The sequence below is a fragment of the Somniosus microcephalus genome, chromosome 10 (assembly GCF_052327205.1).
Source record: "Somniosus microcephalus isolate GS21.2 chromosome 10, FLI_Smic_1.0, whole genome shotgun sequence".
In the NCBI taxonomy this organism is placed as follows: Eukaryota; Metazoa; Chordata; class Chondrichthyes; order Squaliformes; family Somniosidae; genus Somniosus; species Somniosus microcephalus.
The window spans coordinates 191,454,046-191,479,959 of NC_140996.1; the positions used below are offsets into that span (position 1 = coordinate 191,454,046).

General features: G+C 42.9%; 1 protein-coding gene across 3 annotated transcripts in view; it reads right to left on the reverse strand.

The window, feature by feature from the left end:
- Positions 1-3,384: 3,384 nt before the first annotated feature.
- The window catches only part of LOC147111948 (coiled-coil domain-containing protein 169-like), a 108,813-nt gene continuing 86,283 nt past the window's right edge, over positions 3,385-25,914 (reverse strand). For all 3 annotated transcript variants that reach the window (XM_085999366.1, XM_085999365.1, XM_085999364.1), the window contains 2 exons: positions 7,675-7,742; positions 3,385-3,746 (listed from right to left, as the gene is read on the reverse strand). In XM_085999366.1, the coding sequence (XP_085855492.1) occupies positions 3,644-3,746; positions 7,675-7,742 (171 nt within the window). In that variant the 3' untranslated portion in view covers positions 3,385-3,643. The remainder of the gene's footprint in view (positions 3,747-7,674; positions 7,743-25,914) is intronic.

Here is a 25,914-nt window from a genome sequence, read left to right on the forward strand (position 1 = left end):
TGCTCCGCGCGTGGCGCTGTTGCACGTAGCGCCACGAAATTTATTGGTAGCACTCCAAGAAGGAGGGGGAGCGCTTTTCAGTCGCACTCCACCTCCTGCTTGGGGCGCTACTACTGCATTTACAGTGCAGGAGTGCAAACTTCGACATTAGCGACCCAAAGGGGGCGCATCGGAATCTTTCCCCCTAAGCCTTTCCCCCCGCACCTTCCTGTGGACACAGGGTACATAAGAACATAAGAAATAGGAGCAGGAGTAGGCCAATTGGCCCCTCGAGCCTGCTCCGCCATTCAATAAGATCATGGCTGATCTGATCCTAACCGCCAATCCACTATGACAGGACTATCTCCTGAATCTAACAGCATTAGACACACGAAAACAGGAGCAGGATCAGGCTACACGGCCCCTGGGCCCGCTCCGCTACCCACAGGGCCATGACCTATCCGAACCTAGACTCATGTCCAAATTCCTGCCCGCTCCCCGTAACCCTTAATTCCCTTTTCTACTAGGAAACTGTCTATTTCTGTTTTAAATTTATGTAATGATGTAGCTTCGACAGCTTTTTGGGGCAGCATATTCCATGGACCTACCACCCTCTGAGTGAAGTAGTTCCTCCTCATCTCAGTTTTGAAAGAGCAGCCCCTTATTCTAAGACTATGCCCCCTAGTTCTAGTTTCACCCATCATCTGGAACATCCTCCCTGCATCCACCCGATCCAACCCCTTCATAATCTTATATGTTTCAATAAGATCGCCTCTCATTCTTCTGAACTCCAATGAGTAGAGTCCCAATCTACTCAACCTCTCCTCATATGTCCATCCCCTCATCCCCGGGATTAATCGAGTGAACCTTCTTTGTACTGACTCGAGAGCAAGTATGTCCTTTCTTAAGTATGGACACCAAAACTGTATGCAGTACTCCAGGTGCGGTCTCACCAATACCTTGTACAACTGAAGCAATACCTCCCTATTTTTATATTCTATCCCCCTAGCAATGAAAGCCAACATTCCATTGGCCTTCTTAATCACTTGCTGCACCTGCATACTAACCTTTTGAGTTTCATGCACCAGGACCCCCAGATCCCTTTGTACTTCAGTACTTTCAAGTTTCTTGCCATTAAGATAATAACTTGCTCTACGATTTTTCCTGCCAAAGTGCATAACCTCACACTTTCCAGTATTGTATTCCATCTGCCAAATCTCTGCCCACTTACTTAGCCTGTCTATGTCCCCTTGCAGGTTTTTTATGTCCTCCTCACTCACTACTTTCCCTCCCATCTTAGTATCATCTGCAAACTTTGATGTGTTACACTCGGTCCCCTCCTCCAAATCGTTAATATAGATTGTAAAGAGTTGGGGACCCAGCACTGACCCCTGCGGAACACCACTGGTTACTGATTGCCAGTCTGAATATGAACCATTTATCCCAACTCTCTGCCTTCTGTTAGATAGCCAATCCTCTATCCATGCCAGAATATTACCCCCAATCCCGTGATTTTTTATCTTAAGCAATAATCTTTTGTGTGGCACCTTGTCAAATGCCTTTTGGAAGTCTAAATACACTACGTCCACTGGTTCACCTTTATCCACCCTATATGTTACTTCCTCAAAGAACTCCAGCAAATTTGTCAAACATGACTTCCCCTTCATAAAACCATGCTGACTTTGTCTTATTAAATTATGCTTATCCAAATGTCCTGTTACTGTCTCCTTAATAATGGACTCCAAAATTTTACCTACCACAGATGTTAGGCTAACCGGTCTATAGTTTCCAGCCTTCTGTCTACTGCCCTTTTTAAATAAGGGTGTTACATTAGCAGTTTTCCAGTCTGCCGGGACCTTTGCTGAGTCCAGGGAGTTTTGGAAGATTATTACCAATGCATCCACAATCCCTACCGCCACTTCCCTCAAAACCCTGGGATGTAAGCCATCAGGTCCAGGTGATTTATCCGCCTTGAGTCCCATTATTTTACCAAGTACTACTTCCTTAGTGATTTTAATCATATTTAGCTCCTCCCCCCCTATAGCCCCCTGCTTGTCAAGTGTTGGGATATTCTTGGTGTCCTCTACTGTAAAGACTGATACAAAATATTCATTGTGTTTTTGCCATCTCCATATTTCCCACCATTAATTTCCCGGTCTCATCCTCTAAGGGACCAACATTTACTTTAGCCACCCTTTTTCTTTTTATATAACTATAAAAACTCTTACTATCTGTCTTTATATTTTTTGCTAATTTACTTTCATAATCTATCTTCCCTTTCTTAATCAATCTTTTTGTTATTTTTTGCTGTCTTTTAAAGTTTTCCCAATCCTCTATCCTCCCACTAGATTTGGCTACCTTATATGCCCTTGTTTTTAGTCGAATACTATCCTTAATTTCTTTACTTAGCCACGGATGGCTGTCTTTTCTTTTACACCCTTTTTTTCCTCAGTGGAATATACTTTTTTTGGAATTTGTAAAATAACTCCTTAAATGTACAAAAGAACAAAGATCCACATGTTTGAGGCCATTTGGTGAAGTCTGCTAACAGAGAAGTAAATAAGGCCTAGGCAGTTTACTTTAAGAATGGAGCCAACTAGGCTCAGTGTAAGCCCTGGTCTGCTAAATTCATTGCTAAAAAATTAACAGCAAGTATCTTTAAGCTAGGACACTTTTGTAATGGAGGTATTATTCTGTCTATTTTAAATGGGTTGACGTCTCTATAAAATAGGTGAAAAAATAATTTTATAAAAATCCTCATACGCTTGTATCATAAACCTAAAAATTATGTTGTGCAAGACAAAACAAGATGTTCTCCTGAAATATAGCCTCAAAATAATAATTCAGCAGGGATGGTGCCCCAATGACCATCTCTTATTGTGAAACTTACAATTATTTTAACAGGAAGAAAAGATGAGATTGTGAAAAATGATTTGGAGACATACAGAAAGAACATGCATTTATATAGAGCCTTTCATGATCTCACAATGTCCCAAAGCACCATGCCCCATAGCCAATGAAGTATGTTGAAGTGTAATCACTGTTGTAATGTAGGAAAAGACTGCACCCAATTTACACACAGCAAATCTCACAAACAACAGATAATCTTGGTTGAGGGATAAATGTAGGCCAGGACAGGACGCCAGGAGAAATCGTCAGCTCTTCTTTGAATAGTCCCAAGGGTCTATTTTACATACACCCAACAGGGAAAACAATGCCTCGGTTTATTGTCTCAAATGAAGGATGGCACGTTGGACAGTGCTGCGTTCCATGGTACTTTACTGCTCGAGTCTCTGCAGTGGGGCTTGAACCCATGACCTTCTAACTGAGAAGCGAGGATGCTACCACTGAGCCAAATCTGCTACTTATTCATCCAATATTTCAGCAGCCCATCCAGGGAAATAATTAAAGGCAGAGATTTTTAATAGAAATTAAATAAAACATTTAGGTAAGAATACAATCATTAAAAATAACTACACTAAGTAAATCTATTACATATTACCGATGTACAAATAATTACTACCAGTTCAACAAAACTAAATATATCTCTAATTTAGATCAGCAACAATTAAACAACCCTTCTAAATTAGGACATAAGTACTGTAAATAACAGGTTTCTTTGACAACTATAACACCCTGTCTGTTCCATAATAATATTCTAACGTCAATGCTTCAATTTTGGAAGCTGTTTCATTGCTGCAGTCTTTTTAATTGGTCCTTTCTTGAGATCTAAAATCCTTTGAGTAGTTGGCACATTGTACTTTCCTCTGAAATAAACATAATTGTCTGTTATTCATTCATTTGGAAAATTTCAGTGCATTCAACAGCTGCAACAATTTAAAACTGCTAGATTATCCAAAATGCACTGCCCAATAAATCACCTTTTTCATTTTAAAGAAAGCACTAATTCAAACTTAGAAAATCATGATATATATCTGGGGTGCTATTTTATATTTGGTTTCAGCTTTGCGCTAATGCTACACTTTAGAGGGGAAATGTTCTTCTTTGTTGCCCCTGGGGACCACTCAGTTCTGAGGTGCAGTGAAGAGGAAAAAGGGGTGGAGACTCATTACATCTGGTCGCTGCCCAAGAACATTCTGGGTCTTATCCTACCCACAAAGTAACTGGGCCTGCACCTATGCCTATGACAACACCCAACGTTAGAATGGTAATGAGGTGCCTCACTTTCCTCATTGTTGCATCTTAGCGCATGGGTGCCTGAAAAAGCCTGGTGCTGGGATCCCCAATCAAACAGAGGTCTGCTAGTGTCCCGAGAGCACCCAGAAGATTTATGCAGACAAGTTTCTGTCTTTATTTCAACACTTCTCACTCCCAGGATGATCTTTGGGCCTAGGTTCTTCCTTGACACCTTTGTGTACACAATGCCAGATAATGGAGAAGAGATGTTGGGAGGAGGATTTTGTGGTCTACCATATTGGAGGTTGCAAAAAGGACAAGGAGGGATAATGCACGATGGTCAGAATAACAGTGAGTTTTCTTTATGACTTTGGTTAGGGCCATTTCGATACTGTGGGAGGAGCAGAAGCTAGATTGGAAGCACTCAAATGGGGAGTTGCTGGAAAGATGGGCATGGAGCAGAGAGGCAACATGTTCAAGGATCTTGGAGAGGAAGGGGAGATGAGGAGTGTTACTGAAGACAGAGAGTGGAGGGTTGGTTTTTTGAAAAGAGGATGATGACTGCAATTTTGAAAGGGCCTGAGTAGAGGGAACCATTTACAATATGTTAGTATGGGGGTCAGGAAAGGAAGTTGGGTGGTGGGATGTATCATGGGGATGGGTTGAGTAATCACAGGTCTCGTTGATAAGATAATCTTGGAGAGGGCTGGGAGGCAGATGCAGGAGAAACTACAGAGAGATGGGAATCCAGGACAAAATTAGGAGGGGACTGGGAGATTGGATTAAGTGGCAAGGGGAAGTCAGGAAGCAGAGGGGTCAGCGAAACTTATGGTCTCAGTCCTGGTGACGAAGAAATCCATAAGCACCTCATATATTTTGTTAGAGGTTGGAGGGAACAGGGAGTGGGGTTTAAGAAGGAGGTTGCTAGTAGAGAAAAGGATCCCAGTGTTATCTTTGCCCTCCAGGATGACTATAAAACAGTGGGTCATTTTGGAAGAAAGCAAAACCTGGCAGAGCTTGATGTGGTCAAGCCAAATCTGGTGATAGATGGCTAAGCCAGTTGTGTGCCAGGTCAAGCTCACATCCCTTGGACTTGAGGGAGTGAAGATAGGAGTCAAAAATAACAACAGAAAATGCTGGAAAAACTCAGCAGGCCAGACAGCATCCGTGGAGAGAGAAACAGAGTTAACGTTTCAGGTCGAAGACCTTTCATCAGAACTGGAAAAAAACAGGAAAGGGGATAGATTTTAAAGCAAGTAGGGGCTGGGAAAATGGGGAGGGGATGAAAGAACAAAAGGGAAGGTCAGCGACAGGATAGAAAGCAGGAGAGATTAAGAGACATTAAGAGATATTCAAGGAACAAAGGATGGCTCTGGATGAAGTGTGAATGGCCCTGGCTGAAGGACAGCTGCCATGTAGGAGGGAAGAAAAAAGCTCAGACTAAAGTGTGGATTAAAAAAAAGGTATAGGGGCCAAGGTTATGAGCTAAAACTGTTGAACTCTATGTTGAGCCCAGAGGGCTGTGGAGTGCCTAATCGAAAGATGAGGTGCTGTTCCTCAAGCTTACGCTGAGCTTCCGTGGAACAATGCAAGAGGTCGAAGATAGGAGTCATACTGGGGGAGACAGGAGTCATACTGGGGGAGACAGGAATGTAAAACAATGAATAATTTGCTGGGGACAATGGCACCAAAAGTAGAGGTGAGAGAGTGGTTGAGCAAAAGACCGCTGCAGAGGTATCATAGCAAATGGGTAGCTAAAGGCAAGGCAGTTGGAAATTTGAAACTGTGGTTGTAAGCTATTTGGGGGGAGAGACTTTTCCACTGGCAGAAGCTGAAAAAAGTAGTGTGAAGAGGTTGTGGGTGGTAAGTAATACAAGAAAGTAGTCAGGAATAGCCTTAGTGATGATGGAGACCACTGGAGTAGAGGCCATGGGATTTGGTGTGGTTCATGCAGTGGCTGCGAATGTGAGTAGGAGAATTTATATAGAGGGAGAAGTTTAGAGAGAACAGGATGGCAGTGAATTTGGAGGAGCGAAGGCAAGGAAACTAAGGTGCGAGTGAAATCCCGATGACCATTTTACCCTACCCAGAAGGGGTTCAAATCGGATTCTGGAATTCTAAGGCAGGAGGTGCGGGTTCATCTACCTACACTTATGGACGGCAAGTGATCAATACTTTCAATATTTATCTTCAATAGTGGTTCTTCCACAGCTTCCTCAGATACTCTAGTCCTTCCTCTGAAAACCTGATGCAAAATATTTGTTAAGCATTTCCGCTTTCCCTTCACTCTCCAGTGTAAGATGATTCCCTTCATCTCTAAGTGGTCCCACACCTTCTTTGACTATTCTTTTACTTCTTAAGTGGTTATAAAAGCCCCAACTATTTTCTTAACCCTCTTAGCCTTCCTAATCTATTTTGTGGTGTCCTTTCTATATCTTTTAATCATGTATTATTCCTTCCCTACATTTATCACATGCCTCTGGTTTTAAATCTCATTTTTGCCCTAACCTAAAGTTATCCATGGAACTCCTGTTTTTTACTTAAGGGCTGCTTTACTAAAGAAAGAACTTGCATTTGCCTAGCACCTTTCACAACCACAGGACATCCCAAAGCGCTTAACAGCCAATAAAGTACTTTTGAAGTGTAGTCACTGTTGTACTGTAGGAAATGCAGCAGCTAATTTAGGCACAGCACCATCCCACAAACAGCAATGAGATAAATGATCATATAATTTGTTTTGGTGATGTTGGCTGAGGGCACCGGGAGAACTTCTCTGCTCTTCTTTGAATAGTGCCATGGGATCTTTCACATCCACCCGAGAGGGCAGATGTGGCCTTGGTTTCACACATCCTCTAAAAGCTGGAGCCTCTAACAGTGTAGCGCTCCCTCACTGTCAGCCTAGATTATGCAGTCAAGTCTCTGGAGTGGGGCTTGAACCTTCTGACTCAGAGGCTGATATCTAGAAAACTGTGATTCCGCATTATAAATGGTAGAGGTGGCCTCACTGGTCCTCGGGCTATATTATTGGTATTAACTACACTTCAATAAGACCCTGCAGAAGCTTGGTCCTCGAGTCTGAAAATGAACGCTTTTGTATATAACTTTTTTTTTTAAGTTGAAAGGTAACTGGCCTCTTTACTGGGCTGCTCGCTTCCAAAGGTGGGCACTGGTAACCACGCTTTCAGCGACCCTTATCACCAGCACTTCCATTGCTTTCACTAAGCAGCAGCAGGAGGTGGCACTACTAGTTGGAATTGATTTAACCTGCACTTTATCCATCTGCTATTTTCAATGTAAACCTATAGGTAATATTCACTACTTCTCAAGTGCTCTCCTACCTTCAGGTCTTCTACTTACCCTGCTTTGTTATCCAGAAACAGATACAGTACTGCACCCTTCCTTGTTGGTCATTACTCTGAACTCTTAAATTACTGCTCAGCATTGGTTTTCTCAGGTGAAGCATCTTGAGTGGTTTACTATATTAAGGGTGCTCTTGGTCCCAAACAAGTTTACTGTTCTATAGGAATAATTGTCAAAACAAATAGATAAAATACTTACTTCAAAACTTTCTTTTCTCTTGATCCTATTGCCTTCTGCTTCTTTGCTGTTTCAATCGATAAGGATGCCTATATGACCGTTAATTGGAAAAAAATATATATATTTTATTCAAAAATCCAAGTAAGTAATTGAAAACTCAAGACAACAATTGGGTGACAATATTTATCCTGTTGTGTTCCTCCTATGGTCCTCTACTTAATCCTATATCAAAGTTGTATATTTTAAACTTCTGCTGTAGGCACTGAGGCAAGACCAACCGTAAGAACACATCAAAATTCCCTGAGCCTGAGTGTTGGTGTCTCTAATATTTCTTAGTGATGCACTATACACATCAGGCAGTAAGCTACTCAGGGAGAAAAGGAAAATAAAACTCATTGTATACACACCACATTGGAAAACATAACAGAATTCTGCCCATGATGATTTAAGTGTGAGCTACCCATTTGTATTTCATTGGTAAGAATAACAATTAAAAGTAAATTCAAGTTACTAATTAGATATTCAATTTATACCTGAATGCAATTCAATAAAGTTGTTTTTTAAAAAAAAAAAGTCTTTTATACACTAAAGACAGTTAAGCTGCTTTACGATGTAGACGATGACATTCATTTATAGTTCAAAACTCATCATAGGTGCTAAAAGTAAAAGCTGGAAGATCAAAATGTAATACTCGAGAGGGTACATTTTGCAAGGCCCTGCACTACTTGCGGAACCTTACTACAGGAGAATGGGGCTGTTTTGCAATTTTCAATAGACAGAAAATCAAAGCAGTTTTTCTACACCCACAATTTTCTGATATGCACTACCTGGATGAGGGCCTGCCCCAGTGGCATCACCATTTGAACAATAACTCCATTTGAACCCAATTTACACAGTGGGATATTAGGGTTCAAACACAATGTGCTGGATATTAACTAGGAGGTGGGGAGAGAGTAGGGTGGGTGGGGGGGCTGGATTGAGGTCGGGAAACCCGGAAGACCAGGTTACCCTCAGGCCCTGCCAAATTTAATGACAGGACCTGATTAACATTTTTTGTCTCTGCTTCCTGGCCGCAGCCAGCCAGATTGAGAGGCTGGCTAGCTGTTGGGCGGGTAGGCCTTTGGCACCGGGCTGCAGCCGGGGACCGGAGAGGAGGGAGGGAGGGAGGAAGATTGGGAGTCGTGAGCCGGGCAACATTGTGGAGGCCGGGGGAGGAAGATCGGAAGTCATGTGCCGGGGGAAATCGTGGAGATTGGAGGCCGGGGTGATCGGAGTCCGGAGGCCACGAGGAAGATCGGAGGTCAGAGCAGGGAGGAGAGCGGAAGGATCGAGGTGCGAGATTGGAGGCCTCGTGGAGGAGATTGGAAGGGTCCGGGGTGGGGGTCCGATAGCGGGGGATGGGTGAAGCAGGTAAGCTGGATCCAGTAGGTAAGTGGAAAGGCGCTTACCTTCTGGATCCAGCAGTCCTCACCTCCTTTTAGCCGCCGGGTTAAATGTAAATGTGAGGCTCACAGCCTCATTATAATATTTTAATTGATAGCCCGTCTCCTGTGAGCAGATTTGTTCAGAAGCGTCCCTGGGATCACGTGGGCCCGGTCCTCCAATCAGAAAGGAAGATTCCCAATATGTTTCTGGGGATTCCATTTATGAACAGAATCTCCAGAAAGCATATGAGGAATCCCCAAATAATTAAATAATTTATACAAGTGGAATAAAAATAAATGTTCCCATTTTCAAATTTAATTAAAAGTCCCTTCATATACAATAAAAATTAAATTTTTTGAAAAATAATTTTAAACATTTTAATCTGGGCCAAAATTTACATAAACTAATTTTAAATGTTTGTGCATGGTTTTTTAATTCAAGATTTATATTCAGCCGTACGCTGGTGAAAGCAGGCCCTTTTCCTGCTTTTACCAGGTGTAAGGGTTTAGAGGGCATTTGCTGGGCAGTCGTTGGGAAAATAGCCCAACTCTGCGCCAGCAAAAATGTTTTTGGGTCGGTGCGGTAGACCTGTCGAGGGCGAACCTTGACAGATCGCAAGTTCCGGGTTTTCGTGCATGTGCAGTGCATGTGGAAACCTGGAACTTGCGGGGCCTTACAATGCCGTACGCACAGGAGTGCAAAATCTGGGCCAATTTTTCCACTATCGTTAGAAATTTCCATTATGAAAATCTACCCCACCACATCATAGTAAACTCATTATATTTTGAACAGAAATCCTACTGCACTTCTTGGAGAGGCAATGCCAGGCATAATCTCTCAAAATGTAAGGCACTGAGGCTGTGTAGGTGTGCTCTCTAAACATATATGGCGATGTCGGTTTCCATGTAAATACACTGCATGAAGTTGGCTCTCACCGCCATTGTAACATATGAATAATCCTGATCCTCAGCGTATAAATGAAACTGTTTCGCTGCTCATAAAATAATTTGCACTCCGAAACCATAGAAAACTTACTTCAACTGCTGTAACCCCAATTTTTATACCATTAAGATTACCAATTTCACAGCACACAAGCAAGCAAGCAACAACTCTTATATACTGCATATATATGTGGACTGAATATTGATGGTTTTGGAAATAGTTCATCCTAAGTAACCCTTTAATCCTAAAATCATGCAATGCATTATGTGAATATTGAATAATGGCAGCCTTTTAAATTTTCACTCATGCATCTTACCAGTTACAATGATTTAATGGCCCAGACTTGATGGAGTGTGCGTGCCGCGAGTTGGATTTTTTTCGTCACTGTTCAGCTCCAATTATTTTTGCGCCACAATTTGCTGCAAGTGCGAGTTGATAACGACACAACAAGGTCAACGGGCATCTGGGACCTTGGTGAATGATGGGACCAATAGTCTATCTCCTTAACCAATGAAATTCAAGTCGGCCATGGAGGATTGACTCCGCTCCAAACTTTCATTGCCAGGTATGTCACCTTGGAGTCAACTCGATGCCAAAAAGGCTCTGCTTACCATCCCAACAAGGAGGATAGCAGGTAGTCGGGACTCCTCAGGGGTAGTGTAAATATCCAGCACAACTCACCATAAAAGGTGTGTGTTCACTTTGTCTTTTTGACCACATCTTGGACACACACTATAGTCCATTGAATGGTGGGTCCAACAGCAACTGTTTGAATCTGTGCAACATAATCATGCTGGGTATTGAACGTTAGATCGGAGTGCATTTTCTCATACCCAGCCTTCAGGTAATGCCTTCCAGCAGCTGTTATTCCACGTTTCAGACTATCCTCATCAGTTTTATGTCAGACATCCACCTTCAGCATAGTGGAGCTACGCAGAGCAACTTACAACATGTCAACCACTTTGATATTTGACACAGTCAAGTCCAATTCCATATATGGCTTATTTGGCACCAGCTTCTTATTCGGCTCTTGCAAAGAAATGTGCCTGCCATGAGGCTCACTCCCTCTTCAGTGTACTCAGTGACAAGTCAGTGTAAGCTGGAGCACTTCCACTCGGTGAACATATCACCTTTTTTTGCCAGAAAGCGCCCTCAGAGTTTTATCCTGGATCTCACAAGTGCTGAAGAACCTCTTCTGCTCTATCCCTCGGACAATGTTGTCAACTCATTCGCCACTGGTCACATGTGACTAATTCAGAATCCAGCTGTGCATAATTGCATTTCAAATCAGTAAATAAAAATGAATAATCGACACATTCGTTGGGCATGTGATCTCAACAGTCATGATTTGCACAGCGGGTGTATGTGCACTTTAACCTTTTTGTACGTTTGTTGGTTAAATGGGAAGGCGAAAAGCAGAGAGTGCAAGTGTTTTTTGATCATTGTGAGTGCTTTAATTCCTTGGTTACTGAATGATGGTAGATGTTTGTTAAGTAGATATACACACGTGAAGTACATTAATCAGTGTTGTGTGAGTTTGTAAGGCGTTTTCCACTAAAATTAGTGCATATTAGGGCAGGTTGGGCCTATACTCATTGGAATTCAGAAGAATGAGAGGTGATCTTATTGAAGCATATGAGATACTGAGGGGGCTTGACAAGGTAGATAGAGAGAGGATGTTTCCCCTCGTGTGGAAATCTAGAACTCGGGGGCATAGTTTCAGAATAAAGGGTCGCCCTTTTAGAACTGAGATGAGGAGGAATTTCTTCTCTCAAAGGATCGTAAATCTGTGGAATTCTCTGCCCCAGAGCTGTGGAGGCTGGGTCATTAAATACATTTAAGGTGGAGATAGACAGATTTTTGCAAGATAAGGGAGTGAAGGGTTATGGGGAGCGGGCAGGGAAGTGGCTTTGAGCCCAAGATCAGCCATGATCTTATTGAATGGCGGAGCAGGCTCGAGGGGCAAATAGCCTATTCCTGCTCCTATTTCTTATGTTCTTATATGGCTAAAACGGTGCCACCATAGCCACACCTGTGGCTAGTCAGTATTTATATTGGACAGCACTGGCCGAGGAATTCTGAACACTTAAGAACAACTGTTTAGAACTAATCTAATACTTAATGAGCTTAAACTGAATTGGAACTTTACAGTTATTTGTAGTGTATGTAACGTTCCACCTTTAAGAGAACTATTTTAAGGGTTGCACTACTTTATCTTGGCTACTGTATACTGTAATACCGGTGGTGACCACACCGGTATATAAGTGCTGTGTAAGGATTTATTGGGCAGATCCGCCCTGACCTTCAACCAGTAAAGTACTGTTAAAGTTTACTCTTGTGGTCTGTGTAGTAATTCGCAATATAACACACAGACTTAACAGTGGCGACGAGTTTGATCTTACCCTGCGGCAGAGATACATCCAAGGCAGTTAACGGGCGTCGAGAAGAGGAATCCGCCCTCGTCATTCTGCTGAGAGAAGACTCGAGTCTGCAGAGCAAGGAAGAAGGAAGAATTCTGACACGAAGCCTTCCATCAGCAACAGGCAGTGATCGTCCCTTATATCATGGTGGTGGGTGAGCCGATCAGTGACGAAAAGCAAGTCGGCCACGTTAACTGTGAGTAGGGGAGAAAATAAAAAAAAAACGGAGGATAAGGGCGGAGAACTCGACCACGGCCGGGGGAAAAAGAGCCGGACAGAAGTCGGGGCCAGAGGCGCTGAGACTGGGGCAGCGTAAGGCACGGAAGCCGCGGTGCAGGCAAACGCAGCCGGTGTGAGAGACTGGGCTGCAAGCGGGCTGGGAGACGCAACGGCGTCGAGAGCAAGCTCGACCGCGACCGGTAAACAAGGCCGGGCAGCTACCGAGGCTGCGAGGCGCAGCGACCAAGAACCGCTTGCGCGGGGGAAAATAAAACAAATAAAAGAAAACCGCGGAGAACTCAGCCGCAGCCGGGGGGGAAAGGACCGGACTGCAAGAGGGGCTGGGAGGCGCGATTGAAAACCGCTGGGGAGGGCGAACGCAGCAATATGGCAATCGCCGTCACAGCCAGCGGGAGAGCCAGAGCCTGAGCGAGCGGGAGAGATAGACCGAGCGAGCGAGGGAGAACGAGACCGAGCGAGCGAGGGAGACCGTGTGAGCGCGGGAAACTGCCATTTTCGGAGGCGGGGAAGAAGACAAGCGCAGGAAACCGCCATATATTTTTAAAAAAATTTAAAGAAAAATTTCGTTGTTGTCTCTCAAAAAGATTGCGAAGATGCCGGAGCGTGGTAACATCAACGATTTCGATTCCGAGGTGGAAGATTGGGCCACGTATGTAGAACGCATGGAGATATATTGTAAGTCAAATGATGATAAAGCAATAACCTTACTAAACTCAATGGGTGCGAAGACATACGGGCTATTGAAGCATCTTCTATTACCAGCTAAACCGGCAGATCAGACTTTCGCTAATATTGTTGCTGTCCTGAAGGATCATTTGAACCCCACACCGCTGATGTTAGCGGAACGATTTAAATTTTATGTGAGAACGCAACTGAAAGGGGAAAGCAACGCGGAGTACCTGGTTGAACTGCGTAGGCTAGCAAAATACTGTCAGTTTGGGGAAAATCTGACAGAGGCACTGAGAGACAAGTTCGTGTGTGGGATGTCGAAGGAACACAAAAGCGACTGCTCGAAGAGAATGATCTTACACTTGATAAGGCTGTCACTATTGCAGCATCGCACGAAGCCGCAGCGAGAGGCACTACGGGAATGCAGCTGAAGGCAGCGGTACTCAGCGTAGATCAAATGGCTTCGGGTACAACGAAATGTTATCGTTGTGGGAAGACAAAACACCATCAGAACCAATGCTGGTTTAAAAACCAGGAATGTAGAAAATGTGGCAAGCTTGGTCACATAGCTAAAGTATGCCGGTCAGGAAAGAAGACCAGCAACAATAAGTCACCGCAGAAGAAGTACAGAAAGGTACATAAGGTGACTGTGAAGAGTTCAGATGAACAGAATTCGGAGTCAGACTCCAACAGCAAGGAACTGGGTAGTCTGAGAATTCACAATGTGAGTAAGGAAACTGACCGACAAACTATCTGGGTCACACTGCAGATTGCAAAAGTCCAAGTGAAGATGGAATTGGACACCGGATCGGCGTTGACGGTCATGAATAAGCAAGATTACAAAAAGTTATTCAAACATATTCCCCTATGGGATACGAAGATAGTATTGCAGACATACACGGGGCAAAAAGTATACCCCATCGGAAAGATAAAAGTCAAGGTGTTACACAAGGGCAAAGAACACCAAGGAATGGACATATATGTACTACCCGAGGGAGGTCCACCACTTCTGGGACGGGAGTGGATCAGGAAAATAAATATGGACTGGCACTCCCTAAACACGATAACGGTAGATTCCGGAAAGAAAGATGTCAAACCTGAACGATTGTCCAGAATATTGGATGAGGCTGAAGAGGTATTCCAACAGGGACTGGAAATACTGAGAGGAATTAAGGCGAAAATCAAGATTGCAGAACATGCAACCCCAAAATTTTTCAAAGCCAGATCGGTACCTTATGCGATACGACCTGCTGTGGAGGCTGAACTGGAAGAGCTTGAACGCTCAGGGGTACTGTCTAAGGTGGACTGGAGTGAGTGGGCCACGCCCATTGTTCCCGTCATGAAGCATTCATCGAGTAAAAGCCAGGGGAACCGGGAAAGGTCCGCATCTGCGGAGACTTCAAGATCACAGTTAATCCGGTGCTTCACACGGTACAATATCCGCTTCCGCGGATTGAGGATATCTTTGCTTCATTGGCTGGTGGGAAACACTTCAAGATAGACCTGGCGAAAGCGTACTTACAGATGGAAGTTGAGGAAGAGTCGCGCCAGTATCTCACAATCAACACGCACAGAGGCTTGTATCGATATAATAGACTGGTTTTTGGAGTGGCTTCGGCTCCAGCAATTTGGCAGAGGGCCATGGAGCAGGTCTTACAGGGAATTCCAAGCACTCAGTGTTACTTGGACGATATCCTGATTACAGGAGAGGACGAGGAGGGACACCTCGCAAATTTGAAACTGGTGCTCACCAGGTTGAAGGAATATGGCCTTCGAGTTAATCGCCAGAAATGTGAGTTCTTCCAGAAACGGATCTCGTACTGTGGTCATGTCATTGACCAAGAGGGCCTGCACAAGTCACCTGACAAGATCGAAGCTGTTGTGAAGGCCCCCGCTCCGGAAAATGTATCCCAGTTGAGGTCGTTTCTGGGGTTGATTAACTATTACCATAAGTTTCTGCCAAATCTATCCACGGTGCTGCACCCGCTGAATGCTCTGTTGCGGAAAGAAGTACCATGGAAGTGGAGCGAGGACTGTAAGAAGGCCTTTCGCAAAAGCAAGGCATTGATCACCTCTGAGGAAGTGTTGGCTCACTTCAACCCAACGCTACCTCTTCGTCTAGCTTGTGATGCTTCCCCTTATGGTATTGGAGCAGTACTCTCACACAAGTTGCCAAATGGCTCGGAAAGGCCAGTCGCATTCGCATCCAGATCATTGACCTCCGCTGAGCGCAACTATGCTCAGATAGATAGGGAGGCTCTCAGCCTTGTGTGGGGAGTAAAGAAATTCAACCATTACCTGCAGGGCAAGAAGTTTACACTGCTGACAGACCACCAGCCGTTGGTATCCATATTCAACCCTAACAAGGCCGTTTCCACGATGACAGCGCAAAGGCTACAGAGGTGGTCCATTTTCCTAGGGGCACACCAATATGACATCGAATACAAAGGGTCCAAACAGCATGGAAATGCTGACGGGTTATCGCGCCTACCGTTGCCAACGGTAGAAGAGGCGCCTACAGTGGACCTAGTGGAGATGTTCCACTCAACCATAGTGGAATGTCTACCAGTAACCTATTCTACGATAGAAAAGGAAACAAGAAATGACCCGACTCTCTCACGAGTCTACGATTTAACGGTGAAGGGATGGCCAGCACATGGCGAACCAATGTTGCCAGCATTTTCGCAAAGAAGAGAACAGCTGTCAGTGTGCCGAGGAACGTTGATGTGTGGATCCAGAGTGGTGATTCTACCCAAACTCCAGGATAAAGTGCTAAAGGAGCTTCACGAGGGGCATCTGGGTGGAGTGAAAATGAAGAACCTAGCCAGAGCGTTTGTGTGGTGGCCAGGTATCGATGGAGACATCGAAGAAATGACCAAGAGCTGTCTAGGATGCCAGAAGGTCCAAAACGCCCCACCACAAGCTCCTCTGCATCCATGGGAGTGGCCCTCATCTCCATGGCAAAGGGTACATATCGACTTTGCTGGTCCATTTATGGACTCAATGTTTTTAATCGCGGTGGATGCACACTCCAAGTGGCCGGAGGTAATAAAGATGTCCTCCACCACCACGGAAAAAACCATCACAGTATTAAGGACCATATTTGCCAGGAATGGGCTGCCGGAACAGATCTGTTCTGATAATGGACCGCAATTTGTGTCCGAAGAATTCAGGAAGTTCTTAAAAAGCAATGGGGTTAAGCACTACACGTCCGCCCCATACCATCCCGCCACCAATGGATTAGCTGAAAGGTTTGTCCAGACCTTCAAGAAGGCCATAAAGGCCATGGGTAATGAAGACATAAATCTACAACATAAGGTAGATAACTTCTTGTTGGCGTACAGGAATGCAACACATGCGGTCACAAATCAAACTCCCGCCATGATGTTTTTCAATAGAAGACTAAGATGCCGGCTGGATTTGATCAAGCCAAACATCAGAAGGGACGTAGAGAACCGGCAATTTCAAGGCATGAATGAAAAGCCAACTAGAACCTTCCAGATAGGTCAACAAGTTTTGGCCCGGGACTACCGTACAGAGAAATGGCAGCCTGGAACTATTTGCAAACGGCTAGGACCGCTGATGTATACCGTGGACATTGGGGAAAGCATAATAAGGCGCCATGTTGACCAGATCATAGAGTCATCCGAAAAGGGCCAATCTACTCCACAACTCTATACGCCTAATGTTGAAGCAGAGATACCCATGACATCTACCTCCGATCCGGTAATACTGGAATCAGATGAACCTGACACTGGCCTGCAAGCAGAATCGACCTTGCCAGAAGAACCTACTACACCACCGAAAACTACTACACCACCGAGGCGTTATCCGGACCGAGTCAGGAAGCCTCCAGAGAGACTGAATCTGTGAACTGTTTACATGAAGTTGTGTATATATGTTATGATGTTATGTTTAATGGGAATATATACTGTTAACCTAAAAAGGGAGGATTGTAGTGTATGTAACGTTCCACCTTTAAGAGAACTATTTTAAGGGTTGCACTACTTTATCTTGGCTACTGTATACTGTAATACCGGTGGTGACCACACCGGTATATAAGTGCTGTGTAAGGATTTATTGGGCAGATCCGCCCTGACCTTCAACCAGTAAAGTACTGTTAAAGTTTACTCTTGTGGTCTGTGTAGTAATTCGCAATATAACACACAGACTTAACATTATTGGACTCATTCCCAACCCCTTCCCTTTTTCAGGTTATCCTTTTTAAGTAATGATTCAAACTTACCCATCCCACTTTAAAATAAATTTGTGTGGAGTGAGTTTGAATTATTGCCTAAAAAGGATAACTTGTAGTTGATGAGATGGCTGCAGTTGATTATGATGTTGCCGTTATACATTATTTAATCATCTCAATCTTACAAAATCATACAAAAAGTGTCAGAAACATCAACAATTCTCACAGTAGGTACATTCTTGAACTGCAATGTTCTGAAACCTTTCCATAATTAAACAATTACTTCTCAGCATTTACTTCAGTACAAAGTCATGTTACCTTGCTCTGCTTTCCTGTTCCTAAAATAAATGCTGCTTTCAGCAAAATCTACCTGCTTGTAAAATAAACAGGGACGGTATACTGATACTGAATTTGCAAAGTAATTCTTATCTGTGATCAGTTGATTGATACCCAAAGAGATCAAAAAGGAGTGCAGAATTTCATACTTGGTTCCAATTTGCTAAAATTGATGACTTTAAGGTGAGCAATTACTTAATCCATCCTCTTGAACAGGAACAAGATGACATTTTAGGGAAGGAAATTGCCATTGGTAATCTCTGGATTCATTTGTATTCAGTTCCATTGCCTGTTTCACTCTCCATGTCTGTTCTCAGTTGCAGCAAATCCAAAGGGTTGCCAGTCTATATTATGTTAACCATTTTGTACCAAGGACTTTATAGGAAATCCCATTATTTTCAAAAAGAGCTTTCTGCTTTGTCTGTCTCCTTTGGGTAGGAAGGAGTTAAAAGGAAGTTAATCTCCTTATAATTTCTACAATTAAATAGCAATGGGACTGAACTTAATTAGTGCCTTTCACATGCACTAGCATAATAATTAAAGCTACATACTCCACAGATCTTTGACATCACACATTTTTATCTATTTAAAAATAATGAATGAGTCAATCAGTACTATAGTTTTAAAACATTTTTTTTTGCACTTAAAAAAAAAACTGTAGAGCGCTGATGATAACTTTAGAGATTTGCTACCAGTTCAGTCCTACTTGTTTATCTACGACAGAATTTTCCTTATCTTATTTAAATTTTTTGTTGTCTGTACTATATAATGGGCTGTATTTTGCAACCCTCACGGGTGAGTACAAGGTGCACACGCGTCCGTAAGGGTCACGCAAGTTCCGGCTTTAGGCATTGAAGCGCATAAACCCGGAACTTGCGATCTGTCAAGAATTCTCTTGACAGATCCTCTGCATTCCCGGGAAAAGGGCCTCCACGGGTGGAGAGTTGCGCTATTTGCCCAACTTCCGCCCGCTGAAATCACTAAGGCCTGCTTTTACCAGCATAAGAGTTTTAAAAATAGAAAAATAAAATTTTATCACTCATTTAAACATTAAAAACCCTGTCCAATAAAGGTAAATTTATTTTTAGTCCCTTTAAGACATTCAAAAAATTAAGTTTTTGTTTAAAATATTTAATTAAATGGCATTTTAATTCATTTTAAGTATGTAATTTAAAAATTTTATTTATTTCATGTGTTCATGTATTTTTTAAGTGATTCCCAATCATACTTATGGGGATTCCGTACGTACGGAACTCCCATAGGTATGAATGGGGATTCCATTCTTTTATTGGTTGGGCCGGCCCGCGTGATCCCAGGGGCGCTTGCGAACCATGTGCGCCACTGGGATATGTGGGCCTGTACCCACGGGTACCCGGAGAGGCCCAGGATCGCATACCTCCCGGACCACCAGGTAAATTCGTACATTTTTTACAAGTCGGAGGCATCCGCCCGCGGGAAGCCTCCAATTGCAAATTTTGGGTCAATATTTTTTTACGCATCAAGATCATATTTCAGTAAAGGGTTTATGCATTTATATAAGAACGTTAATGATTAAACTGGTTGAAATGACAACCTTCTGTGATTCCAGGTGTGGAAAACTGGAAAATAAGCTTTTCCTGTCTTCCTCCTGCCACTTGTTCCTCTTTTATTTTCTTCAAGGTTAACAGCTATTGCGAATTAACATGTACAGTTGAAGCACTGATTTATGTCTACCATACAGGAGTTCTACATCAACTGCGATCATGGAGAAATGTAAGGGTAATACAAAATTTCAAGAGGTAGAAGGATCAACGATACTCATTGTTGCCTTTACTATACGATGCCCGTATCTTGCTGTAAACTACAGCCACTAGAGCAAACAGAAGTCTCTTAAACATCTGAAAAGGAACAAACATATAAATTGCATATATTAATAAGCAATGTCCTGCTGGAAAATATCCTTGAAAATGTTGCAGAATAGACTTGGACAGCTACTCCGTAAAATTGCCCCATGATGGCATTAAGTATACGTGGATTGGGATGGAGAATGCAAGGGATGGGATAGTTTAAACCAACTGTAATGGCGTCAGCCATGGCTCAGTGGGTAGCACTCTCGCCTTTGGGCCAGTAGGTTGTGGGTTTAAGTTCCACTCTAGGGACTTGAACACAAAATCTAGGTGACACTTCAGTGCAGTACTGAGTGCTGCGCCGTCGAAGGTGCCGCCTTTCGGGTGAGTCGTTAAATCGAGGCCCCGTCTGCCCTCTCAGGAGGGCGTAAAAGATCTCTTGGCACTATTTCGAAGAAGTGCAGAGGACTTCTCCCTGGTGTCCTGGCCAATATTTATCTCCCAACCAACATCACTAAAAACAGATTATCAGGTCGTTAGCACATTGCTGTTTGTGGGATCTTGTGGTGTGCAATTTGGCTGCTGCATTGCCTGCATTACAACAGTGACTAAACTTATAAAGTATTTCATTGGCTGTGAAGCATGTCCTGAGGGCTTGAGAGGTACAAAGCTTTCTTTCTTTTTCTCAGTGAAATTGAGTGAGTCAGAAGCAAGTAAGAAAAACATTAAAAGCACAGGGGTAGAGTTTCCGCTTTGAACGCAATCGGCGATATCGGCACAAATTGCACCCAAAATTGCGCCCGTTTTGAAAAGTACTTCCCCGCCGCCCCCCCCGCCGCAAGTTTCCGCTCAAACTCAGTTGCATATTGCCAAACGTAAAATCTGCCGTGCACCAGCGTAATTGGGCAACGCTTTAAAACGTAATTAAAAAAAAATATTTTGCTTTATAAAATATTCCTCGATATATTTAAGAGTGGTAACTTGGTAAAGTTTCATTAATACAGCTGAAAATTAGTTTATCACAAAAAGTAAGCATTTAAAATCAGTGTCAATCCACCACCTGTGAGTAAACCGATTTTAAATTACTAGAAATGACTTTAAAAAAAACTATTTTCTGGTTAGATTGGAGTACAGTATTCAGTTCATTCGTAATTTTTAATAAAAAATTCATTTGAACCCTTTCAAAATGTACCTATTAGCGTCCTTGCGCCTTAAGGTTTTAATTTATTTTTTGAAGCCTCCTCTGAGGCCTGCAAACGAGCGCAATTAGCGGAAACTCTCAATGGTGATTAATTCCCCCTGGGTGCGTTGCCAGTGTTGTGGGTGGGGCCTGCTTCTAGCGCTACATTTTTAAAACCAGCGCAAAAGATCGCAGAAACTCAAGTTGCGCCGGACACAATTTGCACTTAAAATTCCACAAACTTCTGTGCCGATTACGGCGACATCAGGGGAATTGCGCTGCAAAAAACAACGTAATTGAGCGGAATCTCCAGGCCACAGTCTTTAACTAGAGCTATCTCTTGCATCAATACGAGAATTATATATTTTTTAATTAATCCATTTTGATTTACTCACTACACAATCTCAACCCTAGGATTGGAGGGGCAACTGGAAAAAGAGCAAAGGCCTAGCCAGAGAGATGAAGACAGATGCAAAGTTAGAGAAATGAAGCTGCATGGAAATGCAGAAGATGGGACAGAGGAAGGAATGAGGAGATATGCATCTTGCTGCTCCAACAATGCAGCAATGACAACAACTTGTATTTATATAGCGCCTTTAACGTAGTAAAACGTCCCAAGGCGCTTCACAGGAGTACTGCAAGACAAAAAATTTGACACCGAGCCACATAAGGAGAAATTAGGGCAGGTGACCAAAAGCTTGGTCAAAGAGGTAGGTTTGAAGGAGCGTCTTAAAGGAGGAGAGAGAGGTAGAGAGGCGGAGAGGTTTAGGCAGGGAATACCAGAGCTTAGGGCCTAGGCAACAGAAGGCAGGAATCAGAGAGAAAGAAACGTTTGCAGCGATTAAAGTGAGGAAGAACTATAAAATAGAAATATAATAAAAGAATGACAGAAAATTATAATTTTGATCGGTTTTGAGAGACTGTTTGGTGAATCTCTAACAAAAATTATCACTAAAAGAATGAAAGGGGAAGTTAGAAGACTTTTTTCTGCACAAAGGGCCATTAGAAAATGGAATGCTTTACCACAAGAGGCTATTGAGTCATTTAAGAAGAAACTAGAAAAGTCGTTGAAAAGAATATAAAAGGATATACAAAAAGGGCAAGGAAACAGAATTTGAATAGATAGCTTCACTTAAAGAGCTAGCATCAGCTGAATGGCCTCCTTTCACAATGTAATTTGTATAGTCCTTTAGGGAAAAAAAAGTCAGAAAAGGAAAATGCTGATAATCGATTAACGTCCCAATTTTGCATGTTGGCAATTTTGCGAAGATCCTGCATCACCAACCTCCTTGACTTTTTTTTGAAGAAATGATGTCCCTCAAGTGAAATATGGAAATAAGTACAACGTGGTGTACCGAAACGTCCAAAAGACATTTGACAAAGTTTCGCTCAAAAGGTTATTAGTTATGATTAAATTTGTAGGGACAAAGGGTAAATCTTGGGAATGGGTAAGAAATTGTCTCAAGGGTTAAAAATAACATAGAAACATAGAAGATAGGAGCAGAAGCAGGCCATTCGGCCCCTCGAGCCTGTTCCGCCATTTAATGAGATCATGGCTGATCGTCCAAATTCAGTACCCTGTCCCTGCTTTCTCCCCATATCCCTTTAGCCTTAAGAAATATATCTAACTCCTTCTTGGATATATTTAATGAATTGGCCTCAACTGCCTTCTGTGGTAGAGAATTCCACAGGTTCACCACACTCTGGGTGAAGAAATTCCTCCTATCTCTGTCCTAAATGGCTTACTCCTTATCCTTAGACTGTGACCCCTGGTTCTGGACTCCCCAGCCATCAGGAACATCCTTCCTGCATCCAATCTGTCCAGTCCTGTTAGAATTTTATAAGTTTCAATGAGATCCCCTCTCATTCTTCTAAACTCCAGTGAGTATAAGCCCAATTGACCCAACATCTCCTCATACGTCATTTGCCTTCTTAACCGCCTGTTGCACCTGCATGCTTACCTTCAGCGACTGGTGCACAAGTACTCCTAGGTCTCATTGCAATTCCCCTTTTCACAATGTATTGCCATTCAGATAATAATCTGTCTTCCTGTTTTTGCCATCGAAGTGGATAATCTCACATTTATCCACATTATACTGCATTTGCCATGCATCTGCCCAATCACCCACCCAAATCATACTGGAGTTTCTCTGCATCCTCCTCATAGCACACACACCCACCCAGCTTTGTGTCATCTGCAAACTTGGAGATATTACATCCAGTTCCCTCATCTAGATCATTTATATATATTGTGAATAGTTGGGGTCCTAGCACCGATCCCTGCGCTACCCCACTAGTCACTGCCTGCCACTTGGAAAAAGACCCGTTTATTCCAACTCTTTGCTTCCTGTCTGCCAACCAGTTCTCTATCCAAGACAGTACCTTATCACCAATCCCGCGTGCTTTAACGTTGCACGCTAATCTCTTATGCGGGACCTTATTGAAAGCCTTCTGAAAGTCCAAATACACCACATCCACTGGTTCTCCCTTATCTATTCTACCAGTTACATCTTCAAAAACTTCCAGTAGATTAGTCAAGCATGATTTACCTTTTGTAAATCCATGTTGACTTTGTCCGATCCGGTCACTGTTTTCCAAGTGCTCTGCTATTACATCTTTTATAATGGACTCTAGCATTTTCCCCACTACTGATGTCAGACTTACCGGTCTATAATTCCCCATTTTCTCTCTACCACCTTTTTTAAATAGTGAGGTTACATTAGCTATCCTCCAATCCATGGGAACTGTTCCAGAGTCTATCGAATTTTGGAAGATGACCAGCAATGCATCTACTATTTCTGGGGCCACTTCCTTAAGTACCGTCGGATGTAGATTATCAGACCCTGGAGATTTATCGGCCTTCAATCCCATCAATTTCCCTAACACCATTTCCCTACAAATACTGATTTCATTTAATTCCTCCCTCTCATTAGACCCTATGTTCCCCAACATCTCTGGGAGGTTATTTGTGTCCTCCTTTTTGAAGACAGAACCAAAGTATGTATTTAATTGGTTTGCCATTTCTTTGTTCCCGATTATAAATTCCCCTGATTCTGACTGCAACGGACCTATGCTTGACTTCACCAATCTTTTTCTCTTCACATATCTACAGAAGCTTTTATGTTCCCTGCAAGCTTACTCTCATAATCTATTTCCCCCCTCTTAATTAATCCCTTTGTCCTCCTTTACTGAATCCTAAACTGCTCCCAATCCTCAGGTTTGCTGCTTTTTCTGACCAATTTCTATGTCTTCTCCTTGGATCTTATGCTAGCCCTAATTTCCCTTGTTAGCCACGGTTGAGTCACCATTTTTGTTTTATTTTTATGCCAAACAGGGATGAACAAATTCTGTAGTTCATCCATGCGATCTTTAAATGTTTGCCATTGCCTATCCACTGTCAACCTGGGTATTATGTAATGAGAAAGGATTAATTAGCAATCTTGTTGTGCGAGGCCCCTTGGGTCGGAGCGATCATAATATGATAGAATTCTTCATTAAGAGAGTGAAGTAGTTGACTCAGAGACTAGGGTCCAGAATTTAAATAAAGGAAACTACGACGGTATGACGCGCAAGTTTAGTAGGATTGATTGGGGAATGTTACTCAAAGGGTTGACGGTGGATAGGCAATGGCAAACATTCAAAGATCGCATGAATGAACTACAGAATTTGTTCATCCCTGTTTGGCATAAAAATAAATAAAAAAAGGTGACTCAACCGTGGCTAACAAGGGAAATTAGGAATAGCATAAGATCCAAGGAGAGGACATATAAATTGGCCAGAAAAAGCAGTAAACCTGAGGATTGGGAGCAGTTTAGGTTTCAGCAAAGGAGGACAAAGGGATGAATTAAGAGGGGGAAAATAGAGTATGAGAGTAAGCTTTCAGGGAACATAAAAACTGACTGTAAAAGCTTTTATAGATATGTGAAGAGAAAAAGATTGGTGAAGTCAAGCGTAGGTCCCTTGCAGTCAGAATCAGGGGAAATGATAATGGGGAACAAAGAAATGGCAGACCAAATAAATACATACTTTGGTTCTGTCTTCACAAAGGAGGACACAAATAACCTCCCAGAGATGTCGGGGAACATAGGGTCTAATGAGAGGGAGGAACTGAAAGAAATCAGTATTTGTAGGGAAATGGTGTTAGGGAAATTGACGGGATTGAAGGCTGATAAATCCCCAGGGCCTGATAATCTACATCCTAGGGTACTTAAGGAAGTGGCCCTAGAAATAGTAGATGCATTGCTGGTCATCTTCCAAAATTCGATAGGCTCTGGAACAGTTCCCATGGATTGGAGGGTAGCTAATGTTACCCCACTATTCAAAAAAGGTGGTAGAGAGAAAACGGGGAATTATAGACCGGTAAGCCTGACATCGGTAGTGGGAAAAATGCTAAAATCCATTATAAAAGATGTAATAGCAGAGCACTTGGAAAACAGTGACAGGATTGGACAAAGTCAACATGGATTTACAAAAGGTAAATCGTGCTTGACTAATCTACGGGAATTTTTTGAGGATGTAACTGGTAGAATAGATAAGGGAGAACCAGTGGATGTAGTGTATTTGGACTTTCAGAAGGCTTTTGATAAGGTCCCGCATAAGAGATTAGCATGTAAAGTTAAGGCACATGGGATTGGGGGCAAGGTACTGACTTGGACAAAGAACTGGTTGGCAGACAGGAAGCAAAGAGTTGGAATAAATGGCTCTTTTTCCGAGTGGCAGGCAGTGACTAGTGGGGTACCGCAGGGATCGGTCCTAGGACCCCAGCTATTCACAATATATATAAATGCTCTAGACGAGGGAACTAGATGTAATATCTCCAAGTTTGCAGACAACACAAAGCTGGGTGGGCGTGTGTGCTGTGAGGAGGATGCCGAGAAACCCAGTATGATTTGGACAGGTTGGGTGATTGGGCAGAAGCATGGCAGATGCAGTATAATGTGGATAAATGCGAGGTTATCCACTTTGGTGGCAAAAACAGGAAGGCAGATTATTATCTGAACGGCAATAGGTTGAGAGAAGGGGAAGTGC